Consider the following 24,736-nt stretch of genomic DNA (forward strand, 5'->3'; position numbering starts at 1 on the left):
GGGTGTCAGGCAGCATGGCTGCAATGAAAGATTGCACATATTGCCGAAGTTCAGCTGGGGTTATTGCTTCCTCCACTCCTCTAAGCTTTATATTGTTTCTCCTGGACCTGTCCTCTAAATCAGCGATTTTTCTCTCTCATCGCCTGCAGGTCTCCCTCTGTTTCATAATGAGCATCCACCAGTTCATTGTGGGCTGCTGTGAATTCCCCCATCTTATCTTCCACATGGGAGATCCTCTCCCCTATAGCTGACACCTCTCCCTTCAGCTGGGTGACACATACCATCATATCTTTATGCAAAGAGCCTCTGAGAGTAATTCACATGTCTCTCATTACTGTATCACCGAGGGGCTGCCCTGTAGTAGGGAATTTATTGATCTGCTCCACAAAGTCTCTGGTGCTGTTATGTGAATTATATGTGTCATCAGGCTCAGCTGCATACTTGTGGGCTGACGATCGTTTCTGTGCTGATTTCTGTGGGCTGTTGATAGGCGATGCACCCAAAGAGGATCCTCCGCTGGCGCTGTTGGAGAGGTGGGGTCCTTGCCCCTGTGGAGGAGTCGATCCGCCACCTCGATCGCGACGAGGGCTGTACCTCGAGTCCGACGCGTCATCTTGTGTGCTTGCCGACGGATAGAAATCCGTAAATTTCCGCGGGCCCTTCTTTCTCTTCCCCATCTTTTTCTAGGAAGTCCCAGGAGTGTTACCGGGCTGACTGATGCCCTGGTTAGCTGTAATAGTCGCTGGATGTCGGCGGGTATCTCGGAGCTCGCTCCCTACACAGCCATCCGCCTCGGCTGCCGGCCACGCCCCCCAGGGTTTTTCTTTTCCCTCAACTTTTATCATTTTGTAATTTCTTCAGGAGGGAGTGGAGCAAACCCCTGGGATAGTGGTTGTGAGAGCTGCACTTCCATGTAAAAATATCTAGAGCCGCCTGAATCACTCTTACCTGAAACTGATCTCCAACTTTAAATATCCATTACTGCAGAGAAATAGATTGTTTAGAAGTTGACCTTTATGGAGCTCTGACTAAAGGGATTGCTATGTAGACACTGGGTGGATGCTAGAGGTCGACCGATATATCGGCCGGCCGATATATCGGGCCGATATTCAGTCATTTTGGAGAAATCGGCATCGGCCGATTATTATCCAAATGTGGCCGATATTTAGCAGATCTGCATCAGCAGAGTGTGGAGAAGGAAGGAGGAACATGGGGTCCCCCCTCCCTTCTCCACACTGTCTGCAGAGCAGTGCCGTGTGTGTGAAGGAGAATGGAGCTGTCGGACTGATGTCGGGGTGGGCGGGACCCGGGGTGGGCGGGACTCAGCTATCCAACACCAGCCAATGGGATGAGATCATTGGCTGGATAGCTGCTGGGTCCCGCCCACCTCCAACATCACGATGAATCTGAGCTCCTCTCTCTCTCTGCTCTCACAGTTTCACAGCACATAATGTAGCTGAATGTGTGAAACTCTCTCTTCATACAGTTTCACAACTGCTGCAGAGAGAAAGAGGAGCTCAGATTCGTTGCGATGTTGAAGGTGGGCGGGACCCGGGGTGGGCGGGACTCAGCAGCTATCCAGCCAATGATCTCATCCCATTGGCTGGTGGACAGCTGAGCCCCGCCCAACCCGGGTCCCGCCCACCTTCAACATCGCAATGAATCTGAGCTCCTCTTTCTCTCTGCAGCAGTTGTGAAACTGTATAGAGAGTTTCACACATTATCTGCTACATTATGTGCTGTGAAACCTGCCAGTGCCATCTGCTAATGCCAACCAGCCAGTGCCACCTGCCAATGCCATCCAGTGCCACCTGCCAATGCCATGCCAACTAGTGCCACCTGCCAATGCCAACTAGTGCCATCTGTTAATGCCATCCAGTGCCACCTGTCAATGCCATCCAGTGCCACCTGCCAGTGGCAACGCCATCCAGTGCCACCTGCCAATACCATCCAGTGCCACCTGCTAATGCCGTCCAGTGCCACCTGGCATTGCCAATGCCATCCAGTGCCACCTGCCAATGCCATCCAGTGCCACCTGCCAATGCCACCCAGTGCCATCTGCCAGTGCCACCCAGTGCCAACTAGTGCCACCTGCTAGTGCCAACTAGTGCCACCTGCCAAGGCCATCCAGTGCCACCTGCCAAGGCCATCCAGTGCCACCTGCCAATTAGTGCCACCTGCCAGTGCCAACCAGTGCCATCTGCCAGTGCTAACTATTGCCAATTAGTGCCACCTGCCAGTACCATCCAGTGCCACATGCCAATTAGTGCCACCTGCCAGTGCCAATTAGTGCCACCTGCCAGTGCCAATTAGTGCCACCTGCCAGTGCCACCTTAGTGCCACGTGCCAACCAGTGCCACCTGCCAGTGCCATTGAGTGCCACCTGCCAATCAGTGCCATCTGCTTTTGCCAATTGGTTCCATCCAGTGCAATCTGCCAGTGCCAATTAGCGCCACCTGCCAAAAAATAAAAAATCGGCCTAAAATATCGGCCATCGGCCGCCCCAAATTCTAAATATCGGCATCGGTATCGGCCAGAGAAAAACCCATATCGGTCGACCTCTAGTGGATGCATCGAGAAATATAAAAGTATTTGCAATGGATGGATGGTATTTGTGGGACATTTTGCAGTGCTTGTCTTTTTAGAGCTCTGTTTTGTTACTTCAAAGAAGGGTGCAGAGGGAGGAGGAGGAGGAAGTGGTTTCAGAATGAAAGGGGTACATGCTCAGTGCTGGTTGTAACTCCCCTATAGGAATGCTCATATTTTGGGCTTTAGCAAGGGATAGAACTACAGCCAGCACTGGCAGAAATAAAAAATCAATATGAAAATCCATGCACAGGTTTGAATAGGACCATGTCCACTGGATCCCCTGGGAGGGGGAGGTTAACCAGCGTCTTTATCTTCTGGTAATACTACTTTAAGCAGCCAAAACTGTTTCATATTGGCACTGTACCATTTTGGAATTATGCTGTAATCTACTTCCCTCTTTATCATATGTTTCTTTTGTGTAATGAAAACCATGCAGTTTAGAAATTTAAGGCATATAATCTGTGTGCATTTTATTGATCCACTGTATGTGTGTAGATTTTTTATTTTATTTATAAGTATAAACATTATTAACTATTGTCTGTGGTTTTTTGTTTTTATTTATTATTTTAGGGTATTATGCTGGTATATGATATTACCAATGAAAAGTCATTTGACAATATAAAAAACTGGATACGAAATATTGAAGAGGTATGTATGAAATGGCAGTTAAAAATGTTGAGAGCTTGTATAAAGATTGGGTGCCATCTCTTTTTACCCTTTAGGGCTTTCTAAAGGAATAGACAGGGGTACCCTTGTCTCTCAGGGATCTTTGCACACCTATGATGGAACCCTATAACGACTGCGCCGATCTCCTGAAATTTGATGGCTGCAGTTTGGCGGCCTACTCTATATGCGGACTATATTCTTTTATTTCTATGGGATCCTGGGCCTTAAAGGATAAGTTCACTGTAGCACGAAGGGGGGGGGGGGGGGAGTCTGCACGGAGGGGGACAGTTAGCAGTGATTGGTGCGGCTTTAGGGGGAATTACAAGCACCGATCACTGCTGTATAACTTTAACCAAAACAGCTAAAGATCGTGATTGCAACTCCCCTGCCGAACCGATCACCCTGACTGCCCAGGTATCGGGTGAAGCATCGGAGCATTTCCCCGAATACAAGTACTCGGGGAAATGCTCGGTATCGGGACATCCCTAGTATACATATACAGCATCTCACAAAAGTGAGTAGACCCTCACATTTTTGTAAATTATGTTAGTATATCTTTTCATGTGACCACACTGAAGAAATTACACTTTGTGAAGTAGTGAGTGCACAGCTTGTATAACAGTGTAAATTTGCTGTCCCCTCAAAATAACTGAACACAGCCATTAATGTCTAAACCGCTGGCAACAAAAGTGAGTGCAGCCCTAAGTGAAAATGTCCAAAATGGGCCCAATTAGCCATTTTCCATCCCCTGTGTCATGTCACTCGTTAGTGTTGCAAGGTCTCAGGTGTAAATGAGGAGCAGGTGTGTTAAATATCTCTCTCTCTTTCTCTTTCTCTTTCTCTTTCTCTTTCTCTCTTTCTCTCTTTCTCTTTCTCTCTCTCTTTCTCTCTCTCTCTCTTTTTCTCTCTCTCCTTTTCTCTTTCTCTTTTTCTCTCTCTTTCTTTCTTTCTCTTTCTCTCTTTCTCTCTTTCTCTTTCTCTCTTTCTCTTTCTCTCTTTCTCTTTTTCTCTTTCTCTTTCTCTTTCTCTTTCTCTCTCCAGTCCACAATGCATACACAGAAGTGGTATTGTGATGGTAAAGTTGAAACCCAAAAAATCACTATGGGGAGATGGCAGAAAGTACTTCCAAACAGTGGCCACACTGTAGTGTGGGGAGATGGTACAATACCTCAGCAGCGGCTTTAATGCCTCCATGTAGAAAGATGGTACAGGAAGTGGAGGAATGTTGTCCACGCCAGGACTTTGACAAAGCGTCTGTGACGCGAAACATGTCAGTCACGGCTCATTCCCACCATCTCTGATGTCCTCTGATGCTCACAGAAGTCCCTAGGTGCTGTTTCTATGCACACTGACACTTTGGGAATCCTACAGTGACGCCAGTGTATGCCTCTCCATTGCCTGGGTTCTGCTCTCCCGATTGGCCTCAGGTGTCACATGATCGTTGTAGGACGGCGTCCCGACACCGCTTCCTTCTTCCTCCTCTGTGATACTGTGAAGATCCCGCCCCTCCATGCTCTGATTGACGCAGCGGCGTCATCAGCTCGGCTTGGCTGCATCTGATCCAGGCTCTCCCCGCCGCTCTACACCGCAGCTGTGAGGAGGACCCCGCTCCTGTGGGCCTCTCTCCAACATCCGGGTGATTTGGGAAATACCACTCCCTGCATCAGAGCTGTTTCACCGACTGTTCCTGGCGTGGACAACATTCCTCCACTGCCTGTACCATCTTTCTACATGGAGGCATGAGAGGCGCTGCTGAGGTATTGTACCATCTCCCTAAACTACAGTGTGCCCACTGTTTGGAAGTACTTTCTGCCATCTCCCCATAGTGATTTTTTTGGTTTCAACTTTGCCATCACAATACCACTTCTGTGTATGCATTGTGGACTGCCATCAGATTTTATTCATTATTTTAACTTTGCTATTATTGCTGCTATTTTATCAGTTCATGTTAATTTTTTCGTTTTTCAACATTTACAGACTATAAAGTGATATCTACCAAACCACTGTGCGCTGTATTTTTTGTTGTTCTGTTCTATTGCCCATGTCTCCTAGTGGTTTATAGCTGCACGGAAGGTTTTTTTTACCTTTTTTTTTTTTTTTTCCCCCAACACAAAACATTGGGTGGCACTGTTACATGGTGTAGCGCTATCTAGTGGGATTTTTTTGTATAAATTCATTTAGAACAAGCCTCGCCATCGTCGACCAAAGAAGTTAAGTGCACATGCTCTGTGTCATATCCAGAGGTTGTCTTTGGGAAATGGATATATGAGTGCTGCCAGCATTGCTGCAGATGTTGAAGGTGTGGGGGAGTCAGCCTGCCAGTGCTCAGACAGTACACTGCATCAAATTGGTCTGCATGGCTGTCACCCCAGAAGGAAGCCTCTTCTAAAGATGATGCACAAGAAAGCCTGCAAACAGTTTGCCGAAAAAAAGCAGACTAAGGACATGAATTACTGGAACCAAGAGACCAAGATAAACTTATTTGGTTCAGATGGTTTTAAGCGTGTGGGGCAGCAACCAGGTGAGGAGTACAAAGACAAGTGTGTCTTGCCTACAGTTGAACATGGTGGTGGGAGTGTCATGATCTGGAACTGCATGAGTGTTGCTGGCACTGGGGAGCTACAATTCATTGAGGAAACCATGAATGCCAACATGTACTGTGACATACTGAAGCAGAGCATGATCCCCTCCCTTTGGAGACTGGGCTGCAGGGCAGTATTCCAACATAATGACCCCAAACACGCCTCCAAGACGACCACTGCCTTGCTAAAGAAGCTGAGGGTAAAGGTAATGGACTGGCCAAGCATGTTTCCAGACCTAAACCCTATTGAGCATCTGTGAGGAATCCTCAAACGGAAGGTGGAGGACACAAGGTCTCTAACATCCACCATCTCTGTGATGTCGTCATGGAGGAGGGGAAGAAGACTCCAGTGGCAACCTGTGAAGCTCTGGTGAGCTCCATTCCCAAGAGGGTTAATGCAGTGCTGGAAAATAATGGTGGCCACACAAAATATTGACACTTTGTGCCCAATTTGGACATTTTCACTTGGGGCTGTACTCGCTTTTGTCGCCAGCGGTTTAGACATTAATGGCTGTGTTGAGAGGGGACAGAAAATGTACACTGTTGTACAAGCTGTACCCTCACTACTTTACATTGCAGCAAAGTGTAATTTCTTCAGTGTTGTCACATGAAAAGATGTAATAAAATATTTACAAAAATGTGAGGGGTGTAATCACTTTGGTGAGATACTGTATATGCAGGATAGGCTGAGCACATGAAGTAATTTGCCACTCTCCCTTATAAGGAAGGTTATCCTTATTAAAGTGAAAATACTGTCTGTCTTCCTATATTTTTTACATAATTCACCAGTCTAGATAACCCAATTTTATATATAGATAAGCCAAATGCTGAGCTCTATCTTGTGGGGAAACTCCACTCTGAGATTGAGCTTCGGCACTCTCCTTCTACCCTTGCAACAAGGGGGCTTGCTTTGCCTGATTTTATTAAACACTTCCTGGATGGGCAATTAAAACAAGAATATGATTTGCTAAACTTAAAGTAGAATTTTACCTTTAACCACTTAAGACCCGGACCAATATGCAGGTAAAGGACCAGGCCCCTTTTTGCGATCCGGCACTGCATCGCTTTAAATGACAATTGCGCGGTTGTGCGACGTGGCTCCCAAACAAAATTGGCGTCCTTTTTTCCCCACAAATAGAGCTTTCTTTTGGTGGTATTTGATCACCTCTGCGGTTTTTATTTTTTGCGCTATAAACAAAAATAGAGCGACAATTTTGAAAAAAATGCAATATTTTTTTTACTATTTTCTATAATAAATATCCCCCAAAAATATATAAAAAAGCGTTTTTGTGTTTGTTTTTTTTTTTTTTTTTTTTTTGTCCTCAGTTTAGGCCGATGCGTATTCTTCTACCTATTTTTGGTAAAAAAAAAATCGCAATAAGCGTTTAGCGATTGGTTTGCGCAAAATTTATACCGTTTTGGGGATAGTTTTATTGCATTTTTATAAAAAAAAATTTAATTTTTTTTTTTACTACTACTAATGGCGGCGATCAGCGTTTTTTTTTTTTTTTTTTTCGTGACTGCGACATTATGGCGGACACATCGGACAATTTTGACACATTTTTGGGACCATTGTCATTTTCACAGCAAAAAGTGTTATAAAAATGCATTGTTTACTGTGAAAATGACAATTGCAGTTTAGGAGTTAACCACTAGGGGGCACGGTAGGGGTTAAGTGTGACCTCATATGGGTTTCTAACTGTAGGGGGCGGGGCTAGACGTGTGAGGTCATTCATCGTCGTTCCCTATATCAGGGAACAGACGATCAATGACACCGCTACAACGAAGAACAGGGAAGGTGTGTTTACACACACCTCTCCCCGTTCTTCAGCTCCGGTGACCGATCACGGGACACCGGCGGCGATCGAGTATTCTTCTGATTTAAGACCAACAATTCAACTGTATATTTTTGAAGCCTTGCAACACCTCCTTTGAGGTGTGAATAGCCCCTTGCAACCTCTCTCTAACAGTGTGCACTACAACTAGATCCTTTAGGTACGCTCATATGTTAATGGAAATTTTAAAAGCTACCTCCTACTCCTTTTTGGAATAATCCTGAATTACCACAGTTTTATTCCATTCCAGATCCTTTTGTATGCGTGAAAATGGTAAATTGGGCTCTGTCGAATATTCATGCAAAAAACCTGATGTCATTCAAACAGCACTAACAAAATTGCTACACCTAATGAATCTTTCTTTTGGTATGCTTATCCGTCAAAGTTTGGGGCAGCGCTATTGGTTCCTCACTCTTCCTCCCTACTAGAGATTCTACTTTGTTGGTATATCTAAATCTACTAGTACTTCTCACCCCCCCCCCCCCCTCCAGACTAAAAATGCTTCAGTCCAAATGTGCTCTTTCATCCAGAATGAGGGCACTCTAATTCAGGAGGTGTGTTACTGGCCCAATTACCAGGTGAAAACAGATGGGGGGGGGGGGGATTTAAAGTGGACTTTTGCTTAAGTGGTAACTTGGAGCTATGTTGGCAATCTTGCAGTATGGTTTGGGACACAGATGGTAATTCTTGACAATTGGGTTATAGGCACTTGCCTCCAGGAGGTGGACACTGACAAACGGAAAACAAAAACAAAGACCAGTTCCTGTATAACCCCTTCCATAAGGCTGCTTCATACTAAGACACTTTGCAGTCGCTATAGAGCTAAAAATAGCCCCTGCAAAGTGCCTTAAAGAGCCTCTCACTCCAGTGGGAAAGTCCAAAGGCTTTCACATTGTAGCGGTGCGCTTGCAGGATCGTAACAAAAAAAAAAAAGTCCTGCTAGCCAGGGCTGTGGAGTTGAGGAGTCGGAGTTGAGGAGTCGGAGTTGAGGAGTCGGAGTTGAGGAGTCGGAGTTGAGGAGTCGGAGTTGAGGAGTCGGAGTTGAGGAGTCGGAGTTGAGGAGTCGGAGTTGAGGAGTCGGAGGAAATTTTGGGTACCTGGAGTCGGAGTCAGAGTCGGCAAACAATGCACCGACTCCTACTGAAATTTAGATTGGAATTAAAAAAAAAAAAAGCAAGTTTAAATGTCCCAATTCACAAAAAGTTATAATTAATGACTTCTCTACTGTAAGAATAAAGACCAATGCATGCAGTGCCTCACGTAACCGCAAAACGAACACGTTAAGTGACCGTGAAGAAGCATGCTTTTCATGTGCTTCACTATATGGCACGCAACGCACAATTAGGAGCTGCAATACTTATACTTTCCATAGTGTTGTGTTCTGCTTTTACAGGGAATGCATGTTAGAGAACCAGAAAGTGTCCAAATAAAAAAATTTCCAACAGGAGTTTTATAAAGCACTAAAAGAAGTTGAAAAGTATGATCGCTCATCAAAACTTACTGTTGAAGAAGCCATCCTTGTTTATCCAGAGATCGTTAGTGATGTGGCCAGAATAGTTACTGCAACGCCACCCACCCAAGTCCGTGTCGAAAGATTATTTTCAGCCCTAAAAATAATAAAGTCTGACTTAAGAGCCTCTATGAAAGAGGATCTGGCAGAGGCAATTCTCTTCCTTAGAACTCTACATTGAATTGATTTGCATTTGCTAAGCCTAGAACTACATTTCAAGATTAATATAAACCATTTCTAGGTTTTACAGATTTTGTTTTTGGTTCATTATAGATAAGCTTTGTTTTTGTTCTAAAACAACCAAATAATGTGGTTTGTATTTTTGAACTGGTAAAAATCCTGTTCCTGATGTTTATGCCTGCTGCTACTATCCAGCCACTTGATTGATTAATAAAAAAAAATTAATAAAACTTTGTTTTCATTGTGTTTGTCTTTTGCTTAAACTGTGCAATACAGTAGACTGTTGGCTTCCCAGCCAGTAGTCCTGTGGTAGGTTGCGTTTCTTTCCCTCAAGGAATGTATAAAATACATTTGCATATTAATACAGAGGAGTCGGAGTCGGAAGTACATAAAACTGAGGAGTCGGAGTCGGAACATTTATCTACCGACTCCACAGCCCTGCTGCTAGCCGCATCTTTGCAGCACTGTAGGAGCGGTGTATACACTGCTCCTAAAGCGCCCCTGCCCATTGAAATCGACCCGGTGCTTTGTGGGCAGCTTTAACCCTTTTTCGCCCGATATCGGGGTTAAAAGCTCCCCGCTAGCGACCGAAAAGTGCAGCTAAAATGATGGTAAACCGCCGCTAAAAATAGTACCGCTTTACCGCCGACGCCTAGCGCTGCTCAGTGTGAAAGCAGCCTAACATTCATGCTTCTGTTTTCTGCTAGTAGCCTAGGAGGTTAGGCACTTTTTTCTTTAACTTTGCATTTTTACTATTTTTTTTTTTTCTCTTTTTATCAACATCATCAGTATTTCCTAGATGCTTTGTCTCTTTACTCGAAGTGTTTCTCAGTGATTGAGCTGGTGTATACACAGAAGCTATCTGAATCCGCATTAGGTTTGGAGGTTGTACTAATACCCTGCTGGACCGAAAATCGAGAGGCCTGCCTGGAAAGTGACCTTTGGGCACAAGGCTTTGCTTGTGGTGCTTTCCGTACCTTTGTGTACTGTTACTTTGCTGCAGAGCTCTTTCCAGGTACAGTGCCATAGCACAGCCTCTGGTATGACTCAGTCTCTGAAGAATCACTCTGTGGGTAGACCAATGGATGGAAGAAGATAAACAGGAATGTTTGTGACCTTCAGGCACTATGTTCTATATTGTGGTGCTTTTCTGACCCTTGTGTACTATTACCTGCAGGATGCTTTCCAATTTCAGAACTCCATATATAAAAGCTATAGGCTGTGCATTCACATGCATTAGGGGGTATAGTAAATTCAACGAGCATAACATGTAGTAAATTGGCTCCTTAACGTTTATTTGGAATCTTGTCTTAAGCTGGCCATATATTATACAGTTTTCTTCAGTTTCCTTTAGATTTACCTTTTAGCTTTGTCGTGCAAGGGCCTGCCAGACGAAGTGTTTTTAGGTTTGACCTCATTATATGGTTTTGGTAAATCTAAAGAATAATTGTACAAGAAAATTGTTAAATGTATGGCCAGCCATAGCTGTCCTCTTTCCCCCCCTTTATTTATTTTTCATTTTTTTGTAGAATGGAAGTATGACTATTGCTTTGTATGTTTTGCAGCATGCGTCCGCTGATGTTGAAAAAATGATTCTTGGAAACAAATGTGACGTGAATGAAAAACGGCAAGTTTCTAAGGAGAAGGGGGAAAAGGTAGGAGAGCCTTGTTTAAAAATCCATTTGTAGGACTATATGCAATCTAAACAGTCCAAATCAAACTATCCTTCTTCTTTTTTTTTTTTTTTTTTTTTTTTTTCTATTGTGTAGTATACAGTGAGAAAAAGGTTGCATATTTAACCGCTTCCATACAGGGCTGTTATACACACCTCCATACCAGGCCTATTCTGGCACTTCTCTCCTACATCTACAAATCATAGTTTTTTTGCTAGAAAATTACGCAGTACCCCCAAACATTATATATGTTTTTTAGCAGACACCCTAGGGAATAAAACGACGGTCATTTCAACGTTTTATCTTGTACGGTATTTGCGCAATTATTTTTCAAACGCTTTTTTTGGGGAAAAAAATTGTTTCATGAATTAAAAAAATAACAAAACAGTAAAGGTAGCCCAATTTTTTTGTAAAATATGAAAGATTAGGTTACACCGAGTAAATGGATACCCAACATGTCACGCTTTAAAATTGCGCACACTCATGGAATGGCGCCAAACTTCGGTACTTAAAAATCTCCATATGCAACGGTTTGAATTTTTTTACTGGTTACCAGTTTAGATTTACAGAGGAGATCTAGTGCTAGAATTGTTGCTGGCACTCTAACGCACGCGGCGATACCACACATATGTGGTTTAAACGGCGTTTACATATGTCGGCGGGACTTGCGTGTGCGTTCGCTTCTGCGCGCGAGCTACCGGGGACAGGGGCGTTTTAAATTTTTTTTATTATTATTTATTCATTTTACATATTTATTTTTTTACACTTTTTTTTATTTATTTTTTATTACTTTTATTCATATTATAAGGAATGTAAACATCCCTTGTATAGGAATGTGTGTGACGCGTCCTCTTTATGGAGAGATGCGGGGTCAATAAGACCCCACATCTCTCCTCCAAGCTGGAAACCATGAGATCGGTGAAAAAAATTCACTGATCTCATGAATAATGTGGCTTACAGCCGCAATCGCGGCTTTGTTTACTTACGGGACCTGGGCGTGACGTCATCACATCGCGCCCGGGTCCTCCGACGGTCATAGAGATGACTGGTGACCATCTGGTCACCAGTCATCTCTATACTTCCTGCCAGCGCCGGACGATTCTTTCTCCGGGCCCCCGAGAAGCACCGGATGGCGGCGGGAGGGGGGGGGGGATGTCCCCTCCTGCCGCCTGTAAGAACAATCTAGTGGCGGAACCACCGCTATGATCGTTCTTGCGTTGTGCAGAATCGCCGACACAAGAGATAGATATCTGGATGATGCCTCTAGCTGCAGGCATCATTCAGATATCCCCCTTCAAAGTCCAGGACGTCATATGACGTCCACTCTGGATGGTAGAGCCACTTTGTGGACGTCATATGACGGTGGCTGGTATTGAAGTGGTTAATTACAGCTGCTAGATTTTTTTTGTACTACTTCTAGGAAGGTAAGACTCCGAAGCTGAATGGTTGCTAGTGGCAAGTTTTGTGTCACTTTAAGACTTTTTTTTTTTTTTTCTTGCCATTAACTAACTAGATTTTTTTTACATCTTCCAAATATGCCCCGCAATGGACTTTCATTCTTCTCAGACTAGAAAAAAAATGTTGCCAATATTTTACTGGAAATCTGTAACGGTATCTATAGTGCAACAAGCCAGTTCAAGGCCTACTTTAGAAGTTCCTTCAGATGGGTGTCTAGATAGTTAAATCCATTGTAAGTCAACTGCAACCTCATATGGACATATGCTGTTATATAAGCAAAGGGCACTGCTCCAGTTATTGAATGCTGTTGTTCATTTTTATTTCAGCTGGCACTTGAATATGGAATAAAATTTATGGAGACTAGTGCAAAGGCCAATATTAATGTGGAAAATGTAAGTAAAGTGATTATTTTTTTTTCTCTCTCTTCTATAGGCCTTTCATTGCTGTATCACCATTGAGATTTTGCCTTCTTTTCTGCCCTACTGAAGTTGATTAGGTGGACAGAAAATAATGGGAAAGCTCTCCAATTGGGGCAGAATCCCATTATTGGAGTCCTAATCAGCAATGTTGTAACCCATTCTCACTGTACCTAAATCCTAAGCATTAGTTGGAACTGGGCTTTTAAACTGAACTCTGATACAATCTGTATTGCATGCTTACATTATTCCAGCTTGGTACAAATTGTATGTGCATATCCCATACTTAATGGAGTAGTTGAAATTCACTGCAGTAGCTGGCTCTACTACATTGCTATTTGTGACTTTGTGAGTCTTGCTCAGGTTCTATGTGAGTGGCTGCCCCACTGCACAGTGACCACAGGACCTCATGAACTCTGCATTTGTGCCATTTATAGAATGCCTTGTCGTTTCCCCCCCCCCCCCCCCCCCCCAAGGAGTTCTCTGGTTGTACAAGGTGAAAAGGAGGAATGGCGATGTCATGATCTCCACCTTGTTCAAACAAAACTCCTTGAATTCAGTGAAAAAATACAAGGTGTTTCATGAACCAACCCCTTGGGCCAGATTCACGTAGGAGCGTGTATCTTTGTTCCGGCGTAGCGTATCCAATTTACGCTACGCCTCCGCAACTTAGACGGGCAAGTGCAGTATTCACAAAGCACTTGCTCCGTAAATTGGCCGGCGTAAGCCCACCTAATTCAAATGTGGAAGAGGTGGGGGTGTTGTATTTAAATCAATCGATACCCCACGTAAATGACGCGCTTAAATTACGGCGCATGCGCGCGCATGCTCAGTGTCACGTCAAATTATTTCCCTAAGTTACGCCGGCTCAATGCCTGACGTGAACGTAACCTATGCACAGCCCCATTCACGTACGACTTACGTAAACGACGTAAAAAGATACGCTTGCCGACGTCCATACTTTGCATTACCTACGCCTCATGTAGCAGGGGTAACTTTACGCCGGACGTAAGCCTTACGTAAACGGCGTAGCGGCCGCAAGTACGTTCGTGAATTGACGTATCTACCTAATTTACATATTCGATGAGTAAATCTACGGAAGCGCCCCTTGCGGCCAGTAGTGTACATTAAGACGGCTCCCATTCACTTCCATTCATTTTCTCAACCGCGTGACTTGGGGCGGATCCCAGGTCGCCCCTGTGTGAACCGCCTCTTAATGTACACTACTGAAGTCGCTCCGACTTCAGAAAAGGTTCCTGTACTACTTCAATCCGACTTCTAGGCAACTTGTACCCATTGATTTCAATGGAAGTTGCCTCAGAAGTCGGATCACTGTCTTAACTGGAGCAACAATACAGGAAGATAACATACATTTCTCAGGTAAACCCCTCCCTCCCCCCTCCCTCCCACAGAGCTGATTGTTGTTTGATTGGCCACTGGAAAGCCTCCTGTCCTGGAGGCGACTTGAAGTTGCCTTGTAAGTTGCCTGATTCATACTCAAGTCGTGTCAAAGTTGCCTCACAAAGTTGTGCTAGAAGTCGTATTGCCCCTGTGTGAATGGGCTCCAAGTGCATCCCCCCCCCCCCAAAACATTTTTTGCAAAATGAAATTAGTTTGCAAAAACCTTGTGACATGAACAAAAATTGCAACAATTTTATTCTCTAGGGTCTCTGCTTAAAAAAAAAAAAAATCTGTTTGGGGATTAGAAGTACTTTTCTAGAAAATGATAATGATTTAAACTTGTAAACAAAAAGTGCCAGAAAAAGCCTGGTCTTAAAGTGGATAAACAGAATATTTTAGCTGACTTTCAGTCTGCAAATGCTAGTTTTCTTGCCATCATGTTGAACTCCTTGCTGGTACACGGGGGGCTGATGCCAAGTTAAAATTGCAAAACCTATACTTGCATCAAAAATATGACATTGACTAATTTTATTAATGAATACATAGTCACATTAATAATGGCTTTTCTATGAGCTTGGAGTTCTGCTTAAGGCCCCTTTCACATTTATACGACTTCAAAGTCGTGCTTTTTTGCGGCCGCGATTTGGGATCAGTACAACTTCGACTTTGCCACAACTTTGGCATTAACCAATAAATACATACATGGTGTGGGGAAATTCCTTTTCCTGCCACCACAGTTGTCATTGCTGCTGCGGCAGTAGCAATGCATAAGGAGGAGAAGCAGAGGCGGAGAAGACGTTGATATTGGGTACATCCCATCATTGCCAATCGTGAAGATAGGGGTCAATTTTGGGTCCTCTATAATGAAGAATGAGAAGAATTCTCCTTACATTGGTGGTCCGTAGGAAGAATGTTCCTTACATTGGTGGTCCGTAGGAAGAATGTTCCTTACATTGGTGGTCAGTGAGAAGAATGCTCCTTACATTGGTGGTCAGTGAGAAGAATGTTCCTTACATTGGTGGTCAGTAGGAAGAATGCTCCTTACATTGGTGGTCAGTAGGAAGAATGTTCCTTACATTGGTGGGCAGTGAGAAGAATGCTCCTTACATTGGTGGTCAGTGGGAAGGATGTCCCTTACATTGGTGGTCAGTGGGAAGGATGTCCCTTACATTGGTGGTCAGTAGGAAGAATGCTCCTTACATTGGTGGTCAGTAGGAAGAATGCTCCTTACATTGGTGGTCAGTAGGAAGAATGCTCCTTACATTGGTGGTCCGTAGGAAGAATGTTCCTTACATTGGTGGTCAGTGGGAAGGATGTCCCTTACATTGGTGGTCAGTGAGAAGAATGCTCCTTACATTGGTGGTCAGTGGGAAGGATGTCCCCTTCATTGGTGGTCAGTGGGATATTGTCTTTGTAGTTTGGGTCACACAAATCATAAATAGCTGGGCACTCACGGATAAATCAAACGATTTGCTCATTATCGAGGACGTCTCTTTTTTTTACCTGTTTGGAGCACAGTGTTCCTGAGCGAATAATCAGGAAGTGAATGTGTGGTGGAAAAATGTGCTTGAGAGGGGCTTCTATGCTGAAAGCATTGGGTGGGACAAGGGTCAAAAAGCTGCTTGTGCTTCCAAAGTTGTACTGAAATTGTGTCTATATTATTCAGGTACGATTTGCATGCTACTTGAGGGTTTAACATTGAGGTCTATGGACATCAACTCGCATGGAAATCGGACCAAAGTAGTGCAGGGACTACTTTGAAGTCAGCACGACTTAAAGTCGTGCCAGTATGAATGGTGTTCATTGAAAATCATGGAGAATGACTTGTCATACGATTTTGCAGTCCAAAATCATGGGACAAGTCGTATAAGTGTGAAAGGGGACTAAAATGTATTTGATTTCATGAAGTCTCCACTAGGGAGCACTAATAGACAATTTAAGGCTTTGCGTGAGCATTCTCTGTGATTAAGCTCCTTAAATTCCATCTATGAACAGATATGCTGCAGCTACAAATGCACTTGATTAGATGACATGTTTGCTTCTTTTTGCACATTGTACTGCTTACACCGACTGTTTGGTTAACAGGCATCCAAAAAAGATGACATAGTTGAAGAAAAAAATAATATCTAGTCACTTCTATAAAGTAAATCTTGTGGGCATCGGTCTTATTAGCATTATACATGTCATTGTAACATCTCGGTGAAAACCCAAGGCCTTGTATACATATAAAGGAGACAATCCACCTGAAAGCTTTATCTGCTATATGGCGGGGGGGGGGGGGGGGATGATTGCCCCAGTCACTCCTTTAGAATATTCTTATCCTTATTAGATACTAAGCTCCAACAAGCGAGTGGTTCTCTTCATATTTTTGGTGTTAACACTTCACCTATCAAATCCTGTATAAAAATATACATACATACACATTTTTATATATATATATATATATATATATATATATATATATATATATATATATATATATATATATATATATATATATATATAATTTTTTATAATTAACCCTACCTCTCCACCCTAAACAATAGCCCCCCCCCCTATACCCACCTTTCCACCCTAAACAATAACCCCCTCACTGCCTATCTCGATCAGTTCAGCCGTGGTCTGAGAGCCAGGCCACGAATGGCGCACTGCCTGTAGTGGCAACGCATTGGGGGCACAAAATTATTACTGTTCCGAGTCTGCCATTCCAAGCGTGCTGTGTGTTGCGGCTATGTTTGTTCATCCCTTCTAATAGCAATAACATTGATCAAAAAAAGTTTAGTTACTTTTTAGTTACTTTTTTTTTTTTTTTTTTTTTACGCTGTATCGGTGAGGAAAAGTATCGGTACTCATACTCGGTCTTAAAAAAACTGCTAACAGTGCAACCCTTACACACACGCACACCACTTTATTAGGTACACCTGTTCAGTTGCTTGATAACACAAATTGCTAATCGGCCAATCGCATGGCAGCAGCTCAGTGCATTTAGGCATTTAACCACTTCAGCCCTGGAAGAATTGGCTGCTCAATGACCAGGCCATTTTTTGCGATACGGCACTGGGTCGCTTTAACTGACAATTGCGCGGTCGTGCAATGTTGTGTCCAAACAAAATTGACTTCCCCCTCTTCTTTTATTTATTTATTTTTTTTTTTTTTTTTTTTTTCATTACCTAATAAAGTGTCCGGTGGAAATTAATTACATACATACATACATACATACATACATACATACATACTAAGTTGCTTAAGTCCTGAAGTCTCTGGCCCAGTTCAAGAGGCAAATAATAAATGGTTAGGTGTGTTTTCTCTCCAGCAGCTAAGAAAACTCAAATAACTAGGAACCTATCAACCGCTTTAACTTGAAAAAGGCCAACCCTTTGTTCAAACCAGTCGTGCTTCCTGCCTTGTTTGAATAAGGTAGGACAGTGTGGGGAGGGGTGGAGAGCTGCGATGTTATGAAAGGGACGGACCTGATACGCCTCCCCATTTTCTGCCCTTAATTGAGGGTGATGGTGCTTGCGGCGGGGAGAGGACACTATTTAGTTAGCCTGCGGTCCGGATAGGACTGTTGCTGGGTATGCCATTTAGTAATGCCTGACCTATAGTATTCATTCTAGATCTATTTGCATTTTGGTTTGGTGTGCTGTGAAGTTTGTGAATTTGAGTATATATTTTTTTTTTCCATTTTACTTTTCATTTATTTATTGAGATTGAGATGACACGAGAAGTATACACATGCTTTAATAAATAAAATTAATTAATAATAATTATTATTTCATAGGCTTTTTTTACGTTGGCGCGAGACATCAAAGCAAAAATGGACAAAAAAATGGCAAGTAAAATGTTTGTTTTCCAAATAACTTTTAACTGCTCTAGTACTAGCCTGATACCCTTTCATTGCCAGGTCATTTTCAGTTTTGAATGCTTTACATTGAATGTTTACAATTATTCAGTCATGCAACTCTGTTCTTTAAAATGTTATATTGCTGTTTTGAGACAAAGCTTTTTTGCTGCTATTTAATGGCCCTTAGTTAATCTTCCCTATGTACTAATATAGCAGTAATGTTCCTCTATTGCAGCAATGCTAAAGCTGTCCCTATGTTCTGGAGCAGGCGTCACCTCAGCAGTTTCTTGAATAGAAAACTCCTCAATGGCTTCCTGTAATCTGTTCCAAGCAAATTGCACGATAGCAGTGCCGTTGGAGTGAGAGAGCGCAGGCGCGAGAGCCCACCATTTTTCCTGACATTCTTTGAACCATTAAAATTTGGTCGAAGTGTGTTAGTCCGAGCACTAGTACACTGCCCAACAATAATTCTCTTGCCTTTTGTGGCTGTGTGTGAGTAAAGAGATGAGCTTGGGCGTGTTATTTGGATATACCGTATTTATTGGCGTATAACACGCACCTTTACTAAGAGGGAAGTTTCAGGATAAAAACTTAAAATTTTAAATAAAGAACTGTGAAGAAAAATGAGGGTCACTGCCCATCTGCAGCACCCACCATTGCCAGGAATGCAGCACCCACCATTGCCATGTAAACAGGAAATACTCCTCGTGTGCACGGCACTCGTCCCGCCGCCTCCCTCTGAGGCAGCCAGCCTATATATCTTTTGTGGCCCCAGTGCTGGGAGATCATCGGGGGGCAACAAAAGATGTATATGTTTTAGATAACCATGCGGGCCGTTCAAAACTGGACCATGCGGGCCAGACTTTGGACATGCCTGGTCTAGATCGGAAGGTTCTCCTAATGGATGCCAGCCTGTTCTGTAAAGGAGTGCTGGATACCCTCCCAGTTCAAGGAACTTGGTCGCTGGAGGAAGCTTATCTCCCCATCAATATTCTGAGCGTAGGGTAATTTGATTTTTTGAGTGCAAGGCTATGCAATCCATATTCAGTTGGACAATGCCGACAGTGGCATACGTTGACCAAGCAGATTCTCTCTTGGGTGAAACTTCATGTTCCAGGCTTGTGCGCTGTTTATATTTCAGGTGTGGACAGTTTTTAGGTAGACTTTTTCAGTCAACATTTGGAATCCCAAGAATGGTCTCTTCATCCCAAAGTGTTTTTTAAGATGTATCATAGGTGGGGAACTCAGTATAGACCTCCTGGCTTCCAGGTTTGGCAGCAAACTGATCAAGTTCATCTCCCAAGTCCAGGGATCCTCTTGCCATCACAGTGGATACTCTGATGGCTGAGTTAGATCAGATCAAACTGATCTACATCTTGCCTCCTTTCAGAGGCATTGCTAGGGGGGTGCGGTCCGCACCCGGGTGACACCCGCAAGAGGGGTGACACCATCCCGTTTTTTTTTTTTTTTTTTTTAAGCTGACATGCCCAGCAGGTGACACCGAGGCCGCCGCTCCGCTAAACACCGTACTGTATTGATTGGAGCGGTGCGAGCAGGGCATCTAGTCGTGCGGGGAGGCTGTCTGTAACATTCCTCAGTCAGGCTATCCCTGTGTGAGCCGGAGCTGTGGGTGTGGCTGCCTCCTTCTCCTCCCACAGACTCCTTCACCATCGATGATGCTGCAGCTCAAGCAGCTAGAGGTGAGGACACAGCAGCCCCGCCCACAAGCCCGGGTCTTCACCTGCATTCATGCTATGTAAGTAAATTACTCTGCAGTGTCACTACATAGAGTTCCAAGATGCACTGTGCCACCACAGCCTACCTTGTACCACCCAGCCTACCCTGGACCACCCAGCCTGCCCTGTGCAATGCCAGCCTACCCTGGACCACCCCAGCCTGCCCTGTGCAATCCCAGCCTGCCCTGTGCAATCCCAGCCTGCCCTGTACCACCCCAGCCTGCCCTGTACCACCCCAGCCTACCCTGTACCAGCCAGCCTGCCTGCCTTGTGCAATGCCAGCCTACTCTTTTCCACCCAGCCTGCCTTGTGCAATGCCAGCCTACCCTGTACCACCCAGCCTGCCTTGTGCAAAGCCAGCCTACTCTGTACACCCCAGCCTGCCCTGTGCAACCCCAGCCTGCCCTGTGCAACCCCAGCCTGCCCTGTGCCACCATAACTTGCCCTATACCACCCCAACATGCTCTATACCACCCCACTACACCAACCTGCCACTATACTACCCTAACCTGCCACTATACTGCCCTATACTATCATTTACAGGGGCTGGTTTGGGATGCGCCCCGTGCGCTGCCTGCTTGGTGCTGGGCAGCCTAGACAGAGGGGGGGGGGTGACGCCATGTTTTACCGCACCAGGTGACACCAACCCTAGTGACGCCACTGCCTCCTTTACAATTGCTTGCTCATTTATTTTGCAGGCTCGAGATGGGAAGGGCATTCTGGTGTTTCTCATTGCACCAACCTGGCCCAGGAGGACATGGAACCTTGGTAGACACTGTGGCCCTTTACAGATTGTTTTAGGGACTGATTGCTGCCCTGCCGCTCAGTCACTGGCTTTAACAGCTTGGCTGCTGAAGCTCAGGTTCTAAGGCACAGGGGCATGTCTGCTTTGTTATTCATACACTCCTAAAATCTAGGAAATTGACTGCTCACAAAGTTTGCCCTTGTACAATTGTGCTCAAAAGTTTACATACCCTGGCAGAATTTTATTTATTATGATCTAAAAAGAGTAAACGGACTGCCACCATGTCTGTTTTTAACAAGTTTGTTAAAGTGGTATTAAACTAAAGGGCCAAACATGTTATTCTGTTGCAGCTTACCAGTTCTTAGATGTGATGGCTATGTTGGTTTTCTTATTTAGGCTTTCTTTCCTTTTTTATTTTCATTTGGTGATCTGGTCAGTAACTCTGTTTGTTTTGTTTTTTTAACAGAACAAGCAATCCTGCAAATGTAGCAGTTAGAGTATTGAGATCATTTTAAGCACCAGTCAGTGGTATATGATTTATCAGCTTTCATTTACTTACCTAAAACCTTTGTCCAAAAAGGAAAAAAAACTGTTGCTGTAACTGCTTATGAAGTGTTATGCCTCGTACACACGGTTGTTTTTTGTGATGGGGGGGGGGGGGGGAAACATTTTTAAAAACGTCATTTAAAATTATCGTGTGTGGGCAAAACGTTTTATGTCTTCTGAAAAACAACAAAAAAAAATTCAAACATGCTTCCTATATTTATATGTCGTCTTTTTTGTGTCATAAAAAATGATTGTGTGTGGGCTAAAACAACGTTTTTAAACCCGCGCATGCTCAGAAGCAAGTTAAGACGCGAGCTTGAATGGGACAGAGTGCCGCCGTATGTGTTGTACGTAACCGCGTTTTGCTAGAGCATTTTAAAAAAAACGATGGTGTGTAGGCAACGTCGTTTTTTTAAAATGAAGTTTAAAAAATTATATTAATAATTTTTTTACAAGACAAAAAACGACCGTGTGTACGCGGCATTAGAGTTTGACTTCAATTTGTTAGAGTATCAAAATCTGCTAGTACATCGAACACCCCTGTCTGGCGCCCGAAAAATGCTGGTAAAGAGCAGCTAGTTTTAGTGGCGTTTTTCATGCGCTGGCAGTGTGAAAGGGCTCTTCGTGTGTGTACTGTATGGTGTCCCGGTGATCTGCCAAGCTTGTTCCAGCTATGGTATTTGTTCCACTTAACAGCTGATGATTAGCTGTTGCGTTCGGCTATTTCCGTAGCCTGCTACTGCGCATGCCCGGAGTCTGCGCAGTCGGTTGTGGAACTTCTCAGATGGTCATCTTCTCCTCCTCCCTCCCTGAGGCAGCTATTGGGACATTGCAGGGACAGACACCGGCCTGCGCACACACACACACACACACAGCTCTTGGCCACCACTGTGCAGGGTGAGGGCGGTGCACCCTCCTATCTATCTCCATTCCCTATAATATCCCATAACAATCAGACCTCTCCCCTCCACCCTCCTCCAGGAACAGCTCATTCCCGTCACACAGCACACACCCGAACTTGCCGGTATCCCGCCTCCCCGAGCTCCCCTCACCGCCCGGAACCTCCGCCTGCACCGAAACCACGGATCCTGACAGGCAGCGCGTCACCCGCCTGCACTGACACCACGGATCCCGACAGGCAGCGCGTCACCCGCCTGCACCGACACCACGGATCCCGACAGGCAGCGCGTCACCGGACAGCTAGCTGCCGATTCCGTGTTCCACAGCTGACGATCAGCTGTTTTGTTCGGCTATTTCCGTAGCCTGCCCGTAGCCTGTTACTGCGCATGCCCGGAGACTGCGCAGTCGGTTGTGGAACTTCCCACATGGTGGAACAAGAACGTTAATACACCGGCTTTGCAGGGAGAAAAAAAGGCCCTTTCCTGCTGTCGGAGAGCTCTGTATTTGCCAACACAGAGCTTGTTTCTATCATTTTGCTCAGCTGATCAGTGGGTTCTGGCCATGAATCCAAGGCCAGGACCCGCTGTTTGGCTTGTGCTGTAGTGAATGACAGCACAGCCTGGGTGGGAAAATTATGTATATTTACATGATTCTGAACAGCTGAGCCGCCCTGTAGCAGTAAAGCTACAGGAGGCGGTCGGCAAGTGGTTAACAAAGCACATGATTGTAAATAAGGACTACTGGAAAGATTGTGATAAGTCTAACACGTTTCTATTTTTTTTCCAGGAGGGAAACAGTTCCCAGGGCAGTAATCAAGGAGTGAAAATAACCCCAGAACAACAGAAGAAGAGCAGTTTCTTTCGATGTGTTCTTCTGTGAGGGACCTTGCCTTAATGGAGTTTCTTGCTTCATCAAACTGGACTGTGCCTGTATTTGAATTCTTGTTATCACAAACCTAGAACCTTAAAGCACCAGCTCTGCCAAACCTTGGCTACCTGAATGAGAGCGATAAGCTCTGTTTTACTAAGCAGTTCTGGAATATGTTCTAAGTTTGTACATTTCTTCATTATTTTCCTTTTTTGAGATGAGATAAAAACTTTTTTTTTTTTTTTAATTCAAGGCCTGTTGTCTATAAATCCAAGCATTCCTATAGAGCCATATTTCCTTTTTTTAAAACCAACCAGCTTTATATTTGGGTACATGCATATGATCTTTATGCGCACAAATACAAAGGTGTGTGTGTTCTCTACCCATACATGCACATATTACATTTACATTGTATTTCAAAACTAGTCTTCCTGATGGTGGAACTAAAAGTTATTTTTTGTTTTTTTTTCATTTAAAGAGATCTAGACTTTTTTGTGTGAGAATATAAAGAAATACACAAATAGGACCTACAGTGTATCCCTCTGTAAACTGGTATTTGTACAAGGATAAGTCATATGGCTTGTTATGCTTATCTTTCGATTTGAAATATGACCTGTTAAGTTGACTTTTATAAAAGCTTTTACGTCCAGAAAATAAAAGTAATGGTCATTTTCATAATCTTGACTTTTACCTGAAAGTTCCAAGCATGCAGTGTAAAAGCTATAGCTAATAAGAGGGCAAAAAAACAAAAACACATTTATAGAGATCATTGACCAAGTCATATACTAGGACTAGGACGATTACTTCCCCAAATTTTAGATGTCTTTAAAGTTGTAAAAAAAGAGTACTAACAGATGTTTGAAGTTTACAGAGCTGATTTACAGAATGGCATCAATATCGGAATCTGACATTATGTGCATTAATTTGTAGTATGACGAACCATAAATAACCCAGAACAAAATGTCAAAAATTTTAAAATTGCTGCATGTCCTTTCCTTGTAATATCTCTCTGGCCATGACGCACAAAGAAGGCTGCGAGGAATAGATATCCTTTGTTATAGAATATTTCCAACTTTCTGATCAATATAGTATGGGAAGGAGAAAGGCAATGAAACAAGTGGCTTTGCAAATTATATGCATTACAAATCATGTTCATTCAGGCATTGTACTCGCGTTATATTTTAAAGCTCCAAAAACTGTTTTGGATAGAGAAGAAAAATGTAAACTGTCAGGTTTTTACTGACATCCAGGGGTTCGGTTAGGGAGCTTTACCCTCATTTCCAGAAAGAATGCGCGTATAAAACTGCAATAGGGACAGAGAACAAAATCATTTGACACCATTTCAATTTTTTTTTTCCGAGTTTACTATGGAAGTGTTTTATTTCTTCTTGTGTTACTGATGGAAGGTTCTCCTCCTTCCAGACTTCCGGTCTGGTAAAGTTTCGGGTGGCCGTAATTCCTGACACATTCTAATTCTTCCTCACTCTATCCAAAACTAAGAATAAACATTTTGGCTGAATTGTAGTTTGAATTTGCAAAATATTCTCTTTTGAACACATAGGGGTCTTTAAATGTTTTATTCAAGATTAGCAAAACTTTTGATCAAGATTCACACTTGGAACTGGGTTCCAATTTTAAGTGTGAATCTGGGTAAAACATTTATAAATACCGTAGACCAACAATGGATCGTTGCATTGGATTCTTTGGAAAATTTGGATTGTAGATTCACATTTCGAATTTTCCACTTTCAGATGACTTATTTATTGGAATGGTTTTCCTGAAAACTGTT

General features: G+C 43.6%; 1 protein-coding gene across 1 annotated transcript in view; it reads left to right on the plus strand.

The window, feature by feature from the left end:
- The window catches only part of LOC120913251 (ras-related protein Rab-8A), a 67,104-nt gene extending 42,814 nt beyond the window's left edge, over window positions 1-24,290 (plus strand). Inside the window, exons 4-8 of the mRNA XM_040323075.1 lie at window positions 3,160-3,237; window positions 10,927-11,016; window positions 12,819-12,884; window positions 18,091-18,141; window positions 22,867-24,290. Coding sequence (XP_040179009.1) covers window positions 3,160-3,237; window positions 10,927-11,016; window positions 12,819-12,884; window positions 18,091-18,141; window positions 22,867-22,959 — 378 coding nt within the window. The 3' untranslated portion in view covers window positions 22,960-24,290. The remainder of the gene's footprint in view (window positions 1-3,159; window positions 3,238-10,926; window positions 11,017-12,818; window positions 12,885-18,090; window positions 18,142-22,866) is intronic.
- The last annotated feature ends 446 nt before the right edge of the window (window positions 24,291-24,736 follow it).

This window comes from Rana temporaria, chromosome 1 (assembly GCF_905171775.1).
Source record: "Rana temporaria chromosome 1, aRanTem1.1, whole genome shotgun sequence".
NCBI lineage: Eukaryota > Metazoa > Chordata > Amphibia > Anura > Ranidae > Rana > Rana temporaria.